Consider the following 18,463-nt stretch of genomic DNA (forward strand, 5'->3'; position numbering starts at 1 on the left):
AGCTAGTAGTAAATTCGTTACGGACCTTAAGTGATTCTGCTACAAAAATTTAAAAAAATCTAGATGTATTTTGAAAACAGATGAATTCAAAGCAAGAAAAACGTTATCTAGGAACTGAAAACAATGGATCATTTCTTTTACGCCGCCATGAAAAGGACATTTGACCTGTAATCAAGGTAAGACCTGATTACGTGGTAAGAAAAAGAAAAGTAGAGAAATGTTTTGAAAATTGAAAAATGCTCGAATATTTAAATCTTAAAAACCCGTAGCTGACCCATGACAGATTTAAACAATTGCCATTATGCATTGTTGGAACATTTGAAACATTTTACAGTAGCTAATCAATTTGCAAACTATGAAATAAACCTTTTATTTCGAAAGATCAAATTCGGCCTTCGAGCAAAAATGGGATGAGAGCCTCCTTATTTATTGTACTTTCTTTTCAAAACTATAATGAACTACCTTAGTGATTTCAGACTCTGTGCTCGACTGCCTAATCAGGTGACTTCCTGCTTTCTTCGGAGGAACAGCTGGTGCAATATTTGACTGAGGTCCAACTCCCGAGGATGTAGCGGAACTAACTGCAATTTGATTGGTCCGTTTCCAGATCTCGTCACCACTTGTGGCCTCTGCTTCCTAAATGGAAACAGACTATTTTTATAACTTTGTAAACTAGTTATAATTAACTGGTTGCTGCTAATCACCAACAATGTTTTTCACACGGCACTGATTTGTCATTCTAGCATTTTGCTCTAGAGTTTTCTTTTTTCGTGCAGCTATGCTGTTATAAGATGTTGGATGTACAGCACTCCGAAAAATTTCAATTAAAAACTCGAGCGCACAGCTGATATTGAACTTAGTGAATGATTTCATGTCATAATTAAATTGAAAAATGCTTCCAATTGCAAATTTTATACTTTTTTCTTAACTTCAAACATAACGGAGGGTATTAAAATTTTTTATTGCAGATAAAATACGTTGTACAGCCATTATAAGTGGTAACCATGACGTTGGTTCTTAACTGCTTTCTATTGACCGAGATTCATTTTGTACCTTGACTTTGGCGTGACTAGAAGCAATGAGGTGTCTATCACTCCTTTCCACCCACACACTCTGCGTTTCTGCCTCTTTCACTCCTCCCCCGGAGTTACTGCCCCCTGAATTGTGTTCGTAGGTGGCAGAGTTAGTATGTGAACTGTTGTTTCCACCTCTTCTCTTGTGGTGTACACCTCGACTATTGCCAGAAGCAGCTGTTTTTCGACGTCGGTCACTGCCGCTTGACGCAGTAATTGAAGCGCCTATAAAAATAGTTTAGCTCTCATTTCTAGCAGAAGGACATTTTAACTACACCTGTGCTTAATTTATAGAGAAACTGAAGAGAAAATGATCTAATTTTTTGGGAATTCCTGAACAATTTTTGGTCGTTTGACAGGGAAATTATGTAGTACCACTCTTCTTCTGAATCCCAGCTCTGCTCTTAGATTTGTTTTGTTGAGTTTTTCTGAGCATCGGTTTTACTACTGATAAGAGCGGACATTTCGATTGTCGATACGGTTTCAATTTCTTGCTTGTGCAAATGATTGATCGAAATACGAATATTTCTATTTAATGGACTTAAAACTGTGTTAATTTATAATAAGTTATATGGGACTTATAACTTGCGGGTCATAACCTGCATTTAGGTTTAACCGATTGTACTTTACTGGCTTTATTCTTCAAAATAAGTTTCAGGTTCTCAAAATCTAAAAACTACATAACTCATTAATTTAAAAGCGTATAATGAATAATTTCCTAGAATTTCATATTATGTATACACATTACTTTATGCTCACTATTCGTATGAGAGATTTCCTGCAAAATGAATACAGTTTAATATTTTTTTCCAGTAATTTTGGTAAACGTGAGAATTGAAGGACACTAATTTGGATGATCGTCCACTTAAAAACGTTCCTATGTACAAAGGATCACTATTTAGCGGTACCTTTCTGTTGTAATATTGCCCTGAGTCTGTTGTGTCTGGTGAGGGCTATCTTGACCAGAGTGCACGTGTTCTCACTCTCCACAGCCAGCAGATCCAGCTCCCCTTTCATTGCCTCCCACCTGCTTGCCCAACTGTTTCCACTGCTCTGCTGCTGTTGGGAACTGCCATCGGGCTACAACATCAAGAGAACTGAATTAACCCTGAATTATGGAAAAGGCTGGTTGTTTCAGTGCCCTCCGATAAGATAGGCGTGCCCAGGAATAGGACATTTTTCAGTGTTTGATCATAGGACGTTAATCATGATCTCAACACGATTTGTCCTTTCTTGCTTTAACTCGTGTTTATGTAAATCACTGTCTTTTATTTTTTGCTGTAAGAACTGATTCGAACTGATTTTCATTGCCATAAATTGCGAACTGTGACTCCTGTGGATTGAACTGTTTCAATTAAGACCAATTACGTTAAATTACTGGCTTCAAAAGTTTTTCGCCAATATCCTCATCATTTTTTACAGAATAAAGCCAAACCCTTGAAATATCAGTATTGACATTCACAGAGTTCGTTCGCGTGCCGAAAAACCAGGCACATTTCCAGGGGCTAGGGTCTGTAAACTATGTATTGTCGAACCCGGCACAATCATTGACTTATTGACCTGTTTGTTATTGTTGTGTGAGGTGGTGTCGTCAGCTGAGTCTGGTGTGTTGTGAGTTGTGGCGTTTACTGAAGTTGATGAGGAAGAGGTGATGGGCTCCACTGCTGTGCTGCACTCAAGCAGCCACAGGTGCCAATTGCCCAACTGAAACAAGTAGAAAACAAAATTACTCCTCAGTCCGGGCAACATTTTGAAGAATGTCGAACTGAAGTTGGATTAAATGTAATCACAAACAAATAAAAGAATTAAATTTGAAAATGACATTTTGCTTACTGAAACGGAGGGATCCACTTTCAGTTGAGCTATTTTTTGTGTTGAAATTCAACTAAGTTTATAATGTTTAGGATACATAATTTATAACAAAATCTATTTACCCCAATTACTTGTGTCTTAAGAATGTCATTTTGCCGACCTCAGAACAAACAGATTGATATCTCAGGCTGTTTAACTAGGCTCTAGCTCCCTATAGCCCCCAGTATATCCCCCTCACCTCTATGCGCTGGTAATCATAAACAAGTAACTCAGCTGAGGGCATTGACGAGAAAAAACTTTAGATTTTGTATTAGTGAATAGAATTGTAGCCTAAGTGAAGCAAAAATTATGGAATCTGGTTTGATTCTTCATGTTTGAAAGTTCTCTTTTTGCACTTTTGGACGATGCTCCTGTGTCTTCAAATTTAATTGCAACTGATCTTTTTTCAGATTGATAAAATGGTCAGACCGAAGCGAACTGTCGTCAAAGCGAATGAAGTTAACACTCGATCAAAGAGCGCTGTATCTCCTGCAGGAGTGTCTAAAAGGAAGCCAGCTACTGCTCGCAAACTGACCAGCAACGATACCAGCAACAGCGCGGTGGTTCAGAAACCAACGGCTACTTCTAAGAAGCCAATTTTTGATCATTGGTATGCAATGTTGATCTGTCATTTTTGGCGCTCGATTTGCTATTAGATTGCTCCTCTAAGTAATGTTCCTGGTTACGACATGATAGTTCAAGGCATTTTGAATTTCAACTTTCTGAAGTCTGTTGGCGATATAAACTCTCCATCAAAAAGGTGAAATCTGTCCGTGATCGTGATCCTTTATGACCTGAAAACAGTTGGCTTTAATGACCGTCGACGCAATTCTGTAGCTTTCAATAACAGAGCCAACGAGCTTTTGAATGTCGGCCTTTTCTTAGTCATTAGAAGACTTTCAGAAAAAGTTGATCGAGAAATACTCATTTGAGCAAAATCCCGTAGAATTAGGCAAGTTTTTTTTTCAACAAGATTTGCATTTTGGACAGTTATTTTGCACGCTATTACTAGATTTTTACAATATTAGCTATATGTCTGTCCCTAATTAACTTAGATATTACAAGAAAATGATTCCTAAATCTGCTCAAAATTTGTGTAATTTTTGTTTTCAAAAATGTTTTCAAAATGCAGGTTGATGAAGTCGGAGCCCGATAGCCGTTATGAAAAGGGAGTTGAGATGAAGTTCTCAATTGACGACTTGATTAAAGAGCCCAAATCAACTGCTCATTGGGACGGAGTGAGGAATTACGAGGCCAGGAATCTGCTACGTGATCAGATGAAATTGAATCAACAGGCATTTTTCTATCACAGCAACTGCAAACAGCCAGGTTTCAATGAAGATTTCCTTTTTGCTAGAGTTATAAGCCCAGATTGTTAAAAAAACAATTATCATAAATCATGTAAGGTTCAATATTTCAAGTATTGAACGCTTGTTATTTTACAAGTTTTTTTTAAAAAATAAAAATAACTTTCTGGTGATATTTTTTAAGTTAGTGATGAACAATTCAATAGAGCTATAAGGAAAGATCGCAGTTTCTTGACGATTGAATACTATGTTTTATTTCATATTTTTGCGCAAATTGATGAACTTATTTTAGGGATAGTAGGAGTGATGAAGATAGTGAAGGAAGGCTATCCTGATCACACCCAGTTCAACAAGTCAGATCCCCACTATGATGCGAGTAGTCTCCTAGACAAACCCAAGTGGTACATGGTTGATGTTAAATACGTGCGCAAGACCAAACGCCTCATCTCGCTTGAAGGAAAAGAATTGTTTCCTGTTTTTTTACTGTTTTCTGCGTTAAAAAAACTGTGAGGACTCGTGTGAGTAGTATAAAATTCTGACTAGAACCTCAAGGGTTTTTTCAGGGCATTTTTTGAAAGCCTGATTTTCTAGGCCCGCAGATGTATAATTTAGACAAAAAGTTTAGAATAAAATCCAAAAATAGAGGAGACATTTTATTCAATTTTTTAAAAATTTTCAAGTGACCCACTTGTTGTTGTTGGGCCTAGAAAATCAGGCTTCAAAAAAGCGTCCCCACGTTGAGGTTCTAGTCAGAATCTTATAGTACTCGTGCAATGTTAAAGAACATAAATTTTCCGCCTTTTTTGTTTAAAGACGAATCCGGAACCTCTAAGAAAAAATGTCTTAATTGAAGAGTAATTGAGGAAATAATCGGGAAAGGTTTTTTAAAGTTAAGTTGAAAGACAATGAATGATAACATTAAACAGTTTTGAGCAGAGAAGTGCGAAATAATTGGTTGCTGAGAGATCATTGTTGTTCTTTAACTGCTCTCGAACGAAGTTTGAAGCAAATATTGTAAACATGTCGGTCTTTTTCATGCAAAATTTTTGCTTGACCATTTTGGCGTTTGGAGTGACTTTTACGCCCCTAACTTTTTCTTTTTGCGTGATCTAAATTCTCTCTTATTCACAAGTGTGAGCAGCTGAACTCAAGTGGCAGGAGTTCACTTCTTAAAGTCCAATAAAAAATGTGCTAAAACGTTTATTTTTTCCCTTCAATTTTTGTTAGTGGTTATAGTTGTATATAATGACTTCTAATGAGGTCATTTGAAGCACCACTGAGTGAAGTTGCTCCCCCCTTCCTCGACAGTTTGCAATAAATTTGAGCTCCCACTAGTCGTCCCAGCAATTCGTCCATAATTCGTAGATAATTCGGCTGTGTTTCCCATCAGATGGAATTGTAAACTCTTTCAAGTCAAAGTTTGATTTTTAAGTTTATTTTTTTTTTGCAGCTAATGTAACCATTTTTGCGTCTGAAAGTTTCAACTGGTATTCCTTATTAATGCCTGTAAGTGAAAAGTAGTCTTTCTTAGACGATTTTACTCAAAGAGTGCTTCTCACATCCACTATCTTTCTTCTTTAAAAATGCATGGCAGAAAATCTGCGGTTTTTAATGGTTACACTACAAAAGCTTGACCGTCTTTCGTAATAAAAGCATCATTTAAAGACTCCTATTTATGTTCCCTATCAACAATTTTAGATTCTTGACTTTTTGTATTCTTCTGAAAGAGTTACTTTTGTCAATGAAACGGTTTGCGTCATGAACAGACCTTCTTTGTTTATACACTTTCCTTGTTTATTAAGTTCTGTAGCATTGTTTTAATATAGTTACATCATTTTATGACAGAATATTTTTAGCTGTGGTTCTTGGAGGTATTTTCATTTGGGATAGCTTTCTGATATCATTAAATGAAAAGGAATTTAGCTTAGTTCGTTGAGACCAGTATTCAAAGTTTCTATCAGTTCTTGATTTTTAGAGGCTCACTACCTTCGTTAGGTCATCTGCAAATGAAATCTCAATTATGAGTTTTTATTTTTCTAGTAATAAATTTTTAAAATGCAAAAAGATGACAATGATTCATGGAGAATCTTTTGCTAAAGTATGACCAATTTAAGTCGGTAGAATTGCTCTAGAACTACTAGTGGGAGCTCGAATCTATTGAAGCCGACTTCAGTCTGTGGAGTAACTAAAATGACTAAGAGGGGGCTCCAAATGACTTTATTGAGGTTATTATATACCACTGTAGCCGCTTAAAAATTGAAAAATGAAAAAATTACACCAGTTTCGGTGCGCTTTTCATTCGATTTTTAATAGTGAGCTACTTCAACTTGAATTCAGCTGCTAACACTTGTGAATGAGAGAGGAAATTAGATCACACAAAATTAGTGAAGAAGTTTTATGAAGAACACCCCTAGTCTTTATCAGTGAAAAACTAGCGCTGGCTCTGTAGATGACTCCTATTCAATTTTTTTAAAGCAACAGCCGTCATAAGTGTCTAAAACTATTTTAAGAAAACTTCTATAGAAATTTGTGTAGCTGCAATACACGGGAAACTTTTCTGTTGACTGCTTCAGAGCTCAAAAAACTTCATACTGAGCACAAAAAAAGTTTGCCCAAAGGAGTGCTCCACGACTTGAGTCTGTTTACGCGATCTCGATTGTCGGTCCAACCTCTTACCAAGGAGCAGTTTGACTTCATTTTGAAATTGGAACATCAAGACAAGTAAAACCACTGACCTCTCTGATGAAAACTTTGATTGTGTTTGAGTTTTAGCTGAGTGAAACTTGCACTTAGTGCTAGCATTTGATGTGAAACTTGTTTAGCATTCGTTCTTCTATTGTTGCCCCTCAATCTTTGATTTTACGTAAAATTGTTACTCTTGATTTTGATCATCTACTGATTTTTGTTTGATCGTTAATTTATGTTTTCGCAGCTCTTTTTGAAAGCGTAACCAGTTGAGTTTTATTGATTGGCTCATTGGAAATCAAAGCTTAGTATATTTAGAAGCTTTGTTAACTTTAGTATCTGGAAATTTTGGTTTTAAAATATTTATTGAAAAACTGTTTAAAAGTTATTTGTCTGATAAACACAGAAACAAAGAGCGTTAAAAACAGCTTCTGCTGTTGTATCTATTTCAGTAAAAAATAATCTTTAAAATGATCTTAAATCGATTATAGTAACTCAAAAAGAACGTGATTTTTTAAAATGAAATTACGATAAGTGGTGTCCGAGTTAGTGGAAAAATTGAGTACTTTATAGATTTCTGTTGTAAATTTTACAAAGTGAAAGCTCGAATACTTGAATTCCGTTATTCTTGTCAATTTTTGATCAATGTTTAATAATAAATTTATAATTTGAAAAATTTATTTTTATTTTTACTATTTAGTTCCATTTGAAAGCGGGGAATACAAGACTTTCTTTTGCTCTCTGTAAACGAGATCGATAATCTTTCAAATTATAGGGAGTAAGCTACGACAAAAGTATCACATATGGATCCAAACCCCAAGCACTCTCATTAAGTCATTACTTTATTACGGACCTCGAGAAATTTTCGTAAACGTTTTGTTTTCGGCTAGGAAAAAATAGGCAAGTTTTCAGAAATTTTCAGACGCTCAAAGTTAACTCTAATTACCACTCCACGTCAAATATTTTGCTTTGACGTGCTTGAGAAAAATTTAGGCTTGTGGTTTTGTGGCGGTGTTACAAATGACGTCGGTGATCTTGATCCCATTTATTTTGAAATGAATAAATATTTCAATTAACTGTATGTTCCTATTATTTAACACAAAACTTTTGAGAATGACTTATTTGGTTGAAAAAGAATTAAATGTTTTAATTTTTTTAATTGCCAAGCGTATCATCATTTCTGCGTTTCCCGTTTTTAGGGCATGGCGAACAATTGTTGCCAATTTTATTTTTAACTTTTGACAAAAGTTTAAAAAATTTTACCCCCTCCTGAAACCGTTAATATTTTTGGAATGAACTTATCATTTTCCATTTTCACAAAGCTGGCAGATTTTTACAAAATGGCCGCAATAGCTTCGTAGATCTGAAATCTCAAAAAAGATAGTAAACGAAACAGACCAAAGAAATTTCTGTTCATTAAATGCTGCGATGTTATGTTTTTTTTTTAGGAATATGTATAACTTTTTACTGCTTCTATTAGATGCTCTCAAATAACCTTCAATTAGAGTGACACGCATTCACAATGCCTTATCCCTTTATATTAAAGCATATTAAAGCAAAGACGGGTCAATTTCAGATCGAGAGAGTCATTTTTGAGAGTGAGGTCAGTCACGTATGACCGAAAACGTAATCACGCCAGTGAACAAAAATTTCTCTTCACTAAGAGTGAAAAAGGAAGTCACAAACGCAATTCAGATCAAAATTGCATGAACGAATGAGCAGAAAGCAGATTTGAAGCGATTATGACGTTATATGTTCGTAACAAAAGTCTCTAAGACGAAATAAAAAAACATGGCCGGAGGCAACTCGGAACTTCACCAGCAAAATGCAACTACAACCGAAACCGTTATTTTTTGTCTTTAAACAGTTTTTCTGTACCTCACCAGATGTAATGAAGACATATGATTAGTATATATGAAGATATTTGGGAAAAAACTTTTACGTCACAGCGAAAAAGATTTGGTCATTTAGAGATCATGAGTAAAGATTCAAATCTAAAGACATAATTTTGACAGAAGACACTCACTGTGATATCTTGACACTGCAAACTTCATATTATTAAAACATATCTGGTAAGGTAGAAAATTGGCCAAAACTCTTAAAATGATATAGTTTTTTATAGGAGCAAAAAAACTGGCTGTGCTAAAAAAATTCACGAAATAACTAATGATAATTTATTTAAGAAAACGCGCAGCTTTCCAATCAATTCTGGGACCCAAAAGGGAGTCGGAAAGTAAAAGGCAGGTATCATTCTTGGAAACCAAATTGCCTCTCCAAGAAACAGAAATATAAAATTCAGAGGATTCAAGGAGGTGGATTAAACATTTTCTTTTGGCGGCACGGGACACGAAAATTTAGGTCCAAAATATGGTATATTTTGGAGACTTAATGAATTCAAACTATTGCAAATTTTTCATATTCTTGAAATATTTGAACCGAGTAAAAGCAAAGGCATAAAATTGTTTATTAAGAACCTAGCCCAAAAAAGGTCTCGAAAATTAAATAGTAGCCAAAATTTGTAAAACTAATTCCAGCAAAGTCTAAGCGCTACATTATTAAATCCATTTCCAACGAACAAAAATTTTGAAAAATCTACCAGAAAAGTGAAAATTTAGAAACATCTACCATAAAAGTATAAAATTAGAAAAAGTATCAAATTAGAACGGACTTTTGTAAAATTTGAAAGTTATAAATCAAATAGAAAAATGAAGTAGAAAAACAGACGTTTTTATTTAGCTTTCATGGCTTTTGAAAATTAATTGCTCATTTTCTTGTCTAGATAATGAAGTTGAAACACTTCAGAGATTGAAATACTGAACTATTTTGCAAAAAATGTCGAAAAATTGTTAAAATTCCGTTTATGAAACAATTTTTGCACTCAATTTCAAAGACAACGCCAAAAATTAAACAATTATTCATTACACAAAATTAAAATCCGTGCCGGTGATCTTTAAAGCTTTTTTGTAAATAATTTCAAAAACTAACAAAGAAACTAAGAAAAATTGGTTAAAAAAATGGATTAGTGTGTGTACATTTCTATAAAAACAAAAGTGGTTAAATTAAATAGAAGTGGCTAATATATGAATCGTCAAAAGGACAGTGCCAAATATACCTATTTTCAGAAAAATGTTTTCTCAAAAATCCAAAAAAATGAAAAATTCTAAAATTAAACAAAAATTAGAAATATGTGCCTATTTTGCACTTAAGACGCATTATTAAGCTCTCAAAAACTTTGTGGTATCAATTTCAGAGAGCTACATTTTACTGCAGGTCAAAAATTTTGTGCTAAAAAAACTAAATTACAAGGACAGAATTTGAGCCGTAATATATGAATCGTCAAAAGGACAGTGCCAAATATACCTATTTTCAGAAAAATGTTTTCTCAAAAATCCAAAAAAATGAAAAATTCCAAAATTAAACAAAAATTAAAAATATGTGCCTATTTTGCACTTAAGACGCATTATTAAGCTCTCAAAAACTTTGTGGTATCAATTTCAGAGAGCTACATTTTACTGCAGGTCAAAAATTTTGTGCTAAAAAAACTAAATTACAAGGACAGAAATTGAGCCAAATGGACGAAAAAATGGTCAAAAACAGTTATGTACAGGCGTCATTAGTTAAAAACACTTTTCGAAGTCGAAAAGTCATTCACTAAACGCAGCACATGATCAAAAAACTTCTGACTGAGAAGAAAATAGTTTATTTGATATTTTACTCACTTTTTCTTTTAGTTCGAAAAGCGGTTTGAACAAATAGTACTTCCTGTTAAAAAATCTCAAGAAAACCAATACTCCTCTGAAGACCTATTAATAACCAATCGAGAGATGTTCTCAGTCGCCTGATGGTTTCAATCGAACTTTTTTGTTACTAAGCTGAGACATGGAGCATTAATTTAATCACTTTTGTCGCAAACATAAGTTCAATGGCAACAAACCCGTTGTTCAAGTTCCATCACTTTCTGCTGATGAAGGTCCAGCTCTTCGGCCAGAAGAAGCAGATCTTCCTCTTCTAGAAATGTCTGGGACACAGCTGAAGTGTCCTCAGTCCCAGGAGCAGTGCCAGATGAGTGTTTCTTAGCGTGGTGGCTATTGTAGTACTGGTAGTATTGTTCTGAAAGTAGCAAACGGAACGTTTACCTTTTTAGAAAAAATTAGGCCTTTTTATGAACTTATTTATCTTATAACTCTTATCCTTACCGCAAAAGACAAAGGAAATGTGGAGTGGGGGGATTTTTATAGGAAGAATTGATTCACATGATGAACTTGAACGCTACCGTAACCTACGATGACGTTAGTTGCTGTCATGTTTATTTATTTTTGTCCGCGACCTTTTGTTTCAGGACTGCTCGTAAAAGGACTGTGACTGCTCGTAGCGTGCAATAAAAAATAACGAAAGTTTTAACCCGCATTTACTTAGTGTAAACGTTCGAGGTATACCTTATTTTACTGAAGCTATTACAAAATGCTTTCCCTCATTCATTGAACATTGCATTTCTTACAAGCTTTTACTAAATTCTTGAGTAGACGTCATTTCGTCAATTTCTAACAAATGCAGATTTGTCATTTTGACTAATTCGGCTGCTTTTCTGAATGATTTTAAACTAACTTCTGTTAATTTTGTCCTTGAGCAGTTGGATGTTCAGCTGGCGCATTTTGTGAATATACTCCAGGACCATTTTGGTATAATTGTGTCTCTCCTTTCGAAGTGTTGCGCTAGTATTAGCCCCACCACCCGTACTTGCACTACTGGAACCAGTCGACTTTTTGGAACTCTTCTGTTGACCCTCAGCAACGCCTCCTACATGCGGTGACGTCACTTTTACGTCATTGACAAGTGCTGTATCTTCGTTGAAGCTTCTGCTTACGTCATCGGTTCGTTTAGATGAATGATGGGAATTAACTTTAGAGTTCGTATCGCTGCTCTGGTGTTTGCTTTTTAAGTGGCTGTTACTGTGACTGTTGTTATTGTTGCTGGTTTCGTTAGTGGTTGATGTAATTTTGGAGCTGGATGACTGCAAGTGTTCGTCTTTGTCAACCTGGAAACATTTAATAAAACTCGCTCTAGGCCGAATTTTTTATGCTCTCTTTTTCAAATCAGCATCAACATTAGAAGCTTGTACTGTCTTTTTGTGCAGAAGAGATGACTTATTCAAAGGATGACTTATAGGAAATTTCTGATTTTATGTGCAATCAAAAGAGACTTTTTCAAGGCGAGAATGCAAAATCTCCAAATCAATGTTGAGACGAAAAATTTAGCCCTGAAATGACTCCAAATTGGTTGATGTTTTCCTGAGGTCGGTCGGAATTTGCTATATGCTATGAATTTCAGGATACAACTTTCAGTTTCATTCGGTTTATTCAAACAAAACTTTTTTTAAGTTCAAAGTTATAGAACTTTGTGATATGCTCTGTAGTAATATGCTCTCTTCCTTTTCATTTCTATCGAAGAGGCTTTATGGTTTTCTGTTTTTTTTATAGGTGTGCAAGCAAGATAACCGGAAGAAGTTCAGGGAGGGATTGAAGTTTGTATAAGTTGTGTCAGCGAACAAAACTGAAGAGCGGAGAAAAAGGAGAGTGGTTCTTTTGTTCATCCCTTCTTTTGAGACAGAGAGAGAAATGTAGGAGTGAAAAGTTTTTCGCTAAGCGAGCAATTTTTTGCTCACGTGCGGCTTTTTCAAGCGTTTATTTTTTTAATTTTTGTTTTCTAAGAGGTTATTTCGCACTTGATTTATAGCTTTATGGTTTAATGGCGTTTCGAAGGTTTTTGGTAATTAAAGGGAGTTTTAAAGCTATTTTAGCGAAAGGGGTTTTAAGGCTATTTTAGCAATTTCTGGCTTATTATTGTATTGTATTGATTTTAATTGTCACTAAATGTAATTCTAATGCTCGTGGATAGTTTCTACTACAAATTAAATGTTCTTTGGTACCAAGCGATTTATTTCTTTGAATTCTGACAAAAAAATTGCAGAAAAATGTTAAATTCTAAAATTTCCTAGGTTTTCGCTTTTTTCGAAATCACAGATGTTTGTGTGCTTTTCTGGCTTCTCCGAAGTTGAATGAGCAATTAAATTGCTTACTTTTCGATTACTTGAAATACTGTTATGCCTTTGTACTTGTACTTACACAAATTGAAAAATTTTATTTAAGTGATTTTATTTGTTTAAGTGAATTTTTAGTTAAAGTTTTTTATTCAATTAGGATCCATCTCCCATCTTCGTTCATGCTCACTCTGATCAGAAACTGAAATTTTAACAGATTGACTTTTCGGCGAAGGTATCTTTGCGTCTTTTCTGGAATTTTTCTGGCTGTTATTTTAAGATCTGTTGACCCATGTTAATGATTTTTGAAGTCGAATATGAGTAGTTATTTTGGTCACGCCGAAACAGGAAGTGGAGCTAGAAATCGAGTGGTTTTGTGGCAAGAATTTAAAATAGAGTTAAAAAACGGCCTTTTGAACAAAAATTTGCCTCATCGATTGTGATTTTTTGTTCGCATGCGGCAATTTGACTCTGAATTTTAATTTTTCAATTTTTTTCATTGCTTTTGTTTTTAAATTGTCTTCCAAATCCATTCATTGTCCATTCTAGGTCTAGTTTTTTAATTAGTCAATGAAAATTCAGTTATTTGTAGGTCAGGACTTGTCCTGCTATGTCTTTTATTTCGTCGTCGAGATTTTCGTTACGGCCTTATAACGTCATAATCATTTTAAATCGGCATTTTTTCTTCCGTTCATGCAATTTGAACTGATTTGTGAGCGTGACGTCAATCTTCGCTCTTAGTCGAGCGAGTTTTGTATTAATTCGCATGATTTAGTCTTTGGTCACATTTGACTTACCTCACTCTCAAAAAATGACTTCCTCACTCTTAATTTGACTGCTTTAAAATCAGAGATAAAATCAAGTGAATGTGTGTGTCACTCTAATTGGAAGTTTTTTAAGAGCAGCTAATAGAAGCAGCATTAAATTATACAGATTCATATTCAAGATATAACATTTCAGCATTTAAAGGAAAATTTCTCATTTCGTCTTTTTTTACTATCTTTTTGAGATTGCAGATCTGCAAAGCTATTGCAGCAATTTTCTGGCAAAAATAATGCCATTTTACAACCGTTAACTTAAAAAGCTGTTTAGTCTGTAAAAACTGTAATTCTAATTAATCGTTAACTTAAAAAGCTGTTTAGTCTGTAAAAACTGTAATTCTAATTATATAATACCTATCAAGGGAGGCTGTTTAGTCTGTAAAAACTGTAATTCTAATTATATAAAACCTATCAAGGGAGGGACACTTCAACTCGTTTATAGCTTTTTTTAAAAACAACAAAAACTTTTTGACAATGTATTCTGGCGTTATTAATTTTTCATCTCAATTTCAATTCAAAACTGAAATACATCTGATGCCATTTTCTGAAGAAAAAATTTATAATTAGAACAGAAACTAGTCTGGGAGTTATAAAAAGGAGGAGTAATGATAGAATTTTATATAACAACTCTTTCGATTGAAAAATTAGCAATTTTTTAGCTTCAATATAATCCTCTGGTGTATGCCAAGAAATTGAAAAAGTGTTTTTGACCGGTGTTTGAAAATATTGTCACAATGAGGAATCAGGTCTTCATTTTTAGGTTTTGTTCCATAGATTATCAAATTTCTTATATGACACTGATCATGCCTGCTATATTTTTTCTTTCTCTGTCCAATAGAGGTTTTCCACTTTAATTAATTGTTTTTTCTTTAAATTTAAGATGCAAACAAAATTGTGACTGAAACAAAAAATGAAAATCTGTAGTTAATATTTGCTTTGCAATAAAATTGTGCTGTTCACTGGATTTTTTGTCTTATATATAGGGTTGGATGAGCTTTGCAGGTGACTTAGAACACCGCTGCATTTTTTGTTATCTGTTGGTATAATTGACATAAAAAACTACAATTTTTAATGCCTTGGATCAATTATAAATTTTTCTATGTTGTTTTTTTTTAAAAAAACTTGATTCTCAATTATAGTTCGCTGCAAAATCGCTAAACTGCAGATATGGTACCATGGTTCATTTTTTATGTGATCAAAGACCCGCAAAACAACGAATTAGGCAGAAGACTTAGATATAAAAACGTTTAATGTGTGTTGTACTTGTTAATTGTTCTCGAATAAAGATTGAAGCAATTATTTTAAACGTGTGTCTCTTTATGCAAAATTTTTGTTTGACTTTTTCTTTCCTGAACATTCTTTCAATTTCACTTATTGAGTTACTTTTTCACGCTTGAGTTTTTAATTTTCTCTGAGTGATTTCAGTTGCCAGTACTCAGAAATTAAGTCTGTTACTAAAATTAGACCGATTTTAGAAGAAGGCCCCTAGCCAGAAGTTTTTGCATCAAAAAGCTTCTCTAGCCTATCCCGCCTTCTAAATTGATTGCGTCGACAGTCGTTCGAGAGCAATTCCTCTGTCGTTGTTCGATTTGTTTTTAATCAACAATAGATTAAAAAAACGGCTCCTCTGGCCATAATGTTGTTCTTCCTCATCTAGCGGGAGCATAATTAAGCACAAATACATTACTTATAAACAAGAAAGATAAACAAGTTTTAGCTTTTAATTTTTATTTTTGACGGTTGAAATATTGTGCAAAGGCACATACCGATATATACCATTTCTTCTTTAGAAAGAATTAAGAACTACCGGTATTCAGTTTTTTTATGAGGTTACAAAAAGAACAACAAATAGTCAACAAAAAATCAATTCAAACTTGGCGGAAAACGCTTTCGAAACCGTAAAGCCATACTATGGCCATCAAAATATGTTCCATTGCACTTTCTGCAAGCACCAATAATGTATTATGTGACCTCTCATTAGTGATGCTAGGTAACGAGTAGACAAAATGAAAAAGATGCAAAATTAGGCAACACTTTAATTTTCTTTTCGAGAAAAAAAATTTCCAAAGACATGAACGCCATTAATTACAAAATGAAAAAATTAAATAGGTTCGTTTATTCTTCCAAAGGAACCTTGAGAATTGCAATTACCCGGAATATGTCTTACGTCTACAGAAAACGTCAAATATGACAAAAATCAAAATTTATTTACTCTGTTTCCGTGTCAAGCCAAAAATCATAAATTAATTTACTTTTTTTCCGTGTCGAAGCTTTTAAAAAAAGAGTTCTATAAAAACATTAGATTTTTTGACAACAATCCTATTTTGAAAAAACCTTCTTTTGACAACAATAATCTCATATTTGGCTTCTAATTAACGAGACCAGATAACAAACAGACAATAAAAGGAACAAAAATGCGAAGTTAAAAAGTGTTTTTTTTTAATTTGGGAAACAATTGTTTTCAGAGTCATGAAATTCACCAGATATCTACTAATATCAGAATATCGAATCATCTTTTTTTCCATGAAACGCCAATTAAACCGGGTCATTGTACTGGAATTTTCATTCGACTAAAAAGACAAAGTAGAAAGGACAGTTAAAGACGAAATTTAAAAATATTCAAACAAATTCTCCTAGAAAGTAGTGTCGAAGCCGTTAAAATCTTATGGTATATCTTCAAGGATGTTAATATTTTCAATTTTGCGTTGTTTTGAAAGCCAATGAGGAGATATACGAACTGTCAGTAACGTGATAAGGTGACAAAATTAGAAAACGTTAAAAATGGGCAAATATCAAAAATTTTTTAAATAATGTGAAATCTAGTAATATCAAAGCCAGAAAAACGTAACTTAAGGCATGAAACTGCAATAAAGATTGAAATTTATTTCAATAGAAAGAAGCAAATTCTTTCATTGCTGACAATAAGCTACAAATTGACCAAATTAAGAGAAAAATAGAGGCAAATTTCAATAAATCATTACTTAATTAAAAAACAAACACTTTTAAAAGTCAAAACAACCAAAAGCCAGACCGACTGATTACAATCGGAATTGTTTTTTGGGATTATAATATAGGTCCAAAACTAGCCCTGCTAATGCTGTTTGTCTATAGGGAACACTTAATTTTCCAATTGTTCTAGGTATTGATAATTTGTTAGTTAAAAACTCAAAAATAGGTGCTGCGTTTTTGATAATCAATGAATAAATTTAACAAAAAACTGCAAAAATTTAATTACAGAGCACTCTCAGTTGAACTTGAAATAGAAAAAGCCCCATTTTGAGTCTAAAAAGATTGTGTTAGTGTTGTTTGGGTCTGTACTTCCTGTAAATTTAATCAAACTGGATTAAAGAAACTTATTTCGTGCCGTTTTTGATGAAAGTGTTAATTTTGAAGTATTTAGCCAAAATTTTGGACAAAAAAATAACAAAAATAGCCTACAATAAAGTTTCTTGTCTTTACAAAAAAAATCAACAACACTTTTTAAAAAAATTAACAAATTTTAGCAAAATTAGCGAAATTTTGGTCAAAACTTCCGGAAAATGTGAATAAACTGAATTCACCCTATTTTCTCAAAATTTGAACCTCGATAACTCCCTGTAAAAAACGAAAATTAAAAAAATCTTTTCAATTCCATATTCTACGCTGGACAAGCTTTCTAATGATACCAGTCTCAACTCTCTACGATTATATCAATCGGCCAAAATTGACTGAACAAAAAAACCCATTTGAGTATATAGTTCCTTGCCCCTCAAGAGGGGTCGGAACAATAAAATTATTTACGTGTCATGACGTACTTTTGCTGCCTTTTGAATAAAATCTACTAATGCGATTATTTGACCTATAAATGTTGCGTTATTGAGTGTAAATAAGTTATTTCGTTGCGTTGTATAAAAGATTTTACCTCGACCCGACGTATCCACACTAGGCAATTTACGTCATTGCGTGGACAAATGACGATATATTCAGTTTTAGACCCATGTGGCAAAATCGATTGACGATTTGGCAAAATCGTCACTACCTATTACATGTGCTAATTTGGATTTTAAAAATAGTAGAAAAAAATAGTTGGCTGGAAATTTTAATTTTGCTTGATTTATGCATACTAAACTATGTGTATCTATGAAAATTATGATTGACGAACTCGACCATTGGTAGTCGAAAGTTGCGGAATCATTTGAGCTTCAATCTCTCAATTCATCTGACAATTTTATAACTTTCACATGTGCCTGTGATCCCTTTCCCATGTTTTGCTTTCGAATATTTGTGTTCCTTAAATCAAGATTTCAAGTTCTGATCAAGCTTGAAATTACCATCAAAATTTGATTTATTTAATGATTGCATCGGCGCTATTAATACGCCGGTTTGGCTTTTCTTTTCATTTTATGTGCTGATTGATCATTTTGGGAACTTTGACCTTGATTTCTGTTCTCTCTCATAAATCCTGCCTCCATTCCATCTCATTTGATGTATTAATAGCCCCCTAACCACTCTACCCCTAATCTGTGCCTGGTTATTATTCTTAGGGGGTTGTGGTCTGAGAGCGTGCACTAATTTGAGGCGATTAGTGCTCGTGGGTAGACAATTGGTAGTATAGAGTTCTTTTGTCCGATCCAAGTAAATATGCTGTGCTTGTGGGCTGTGTTCTACCTATCAGTTATCCGAATGGTAGTTGGGCCGATTGAAATGTTA

General features: G+C 33.9%; 2 protein-coding genes across 7 annotated transcripts in view; one reads left to right on the forward strand and one right to left on the reverse strand.

Moving 5' to 3' along the window:
• The window catches only part of LOC142342658 (uncharacterized), a 102,791-nt gene that overhangs the window by 12,983 nt on the left and 71,345 nt on the right, over positions 1–18,463 (reverse strand). For all 6 annotated transcript variants that reach the window (XM_075394113.1, XM_075394118.1, XM_075394112.1 and 3 more), the window contains exons 4-9: positions 11,522–11,951; positions 10,851–11,026; positions 2,634–2,777; positions 1,982–2,153; positions 1,054–1,298; positions 463–636 (exon numbers count right to left, since the gene is read on the reverse strand). In XM_075394113.1, coding sequence (XP_075250228.1) covers positions 463–636; positions 1,054–1,298; positions 1,982–2,153; positions 2,634–2,777; positions 10,851–11,026; positions 11,522–11,951 — 1,341 coding nt within the window. The remainder of the gene's footprint in view (positions 1–462; positions 637–1,053; positions 1,299–1,981; positions 2,154–2,633; positions 2,778–10,850; positions 11,027–11,521; positions 11,952–18,463) is intronic.
• LOC142342138 (thymocyte nuclear protein 1-like) lies at positions 3,104–7,167 on the forward strand. Its single transcript, XM_075393338.1, has 4 exons — positions 3,104–3,534; positions 4,057–4,253; positions 4,524–4,686; positions 6,803–7,167. Exons 1-4 carry the CDS (start codon positions 3,344–3,346, stop codon positions 6,954–6,956), a joined length of 705 nt encoding a protein of 234 aa, XP_075249453.1. The 5' UTR covers positions 3,104–3,343; the 3' UTR covers positions 6,957–7,167.

Source organism: Convolutriloba macropyga, chromosome 7, assembly GCF_964194025.1.
Source record: "Convolutriloba macropyga chromosome 7, txConMacr16.3, whole genome shotgun sequence".
Lineage (NCBI taxonomy): Eukaryota > Metazoa > Xenacoelomorpha > Acoela > Convolutidae > Convolutriloba > Convolutriloba macropyga.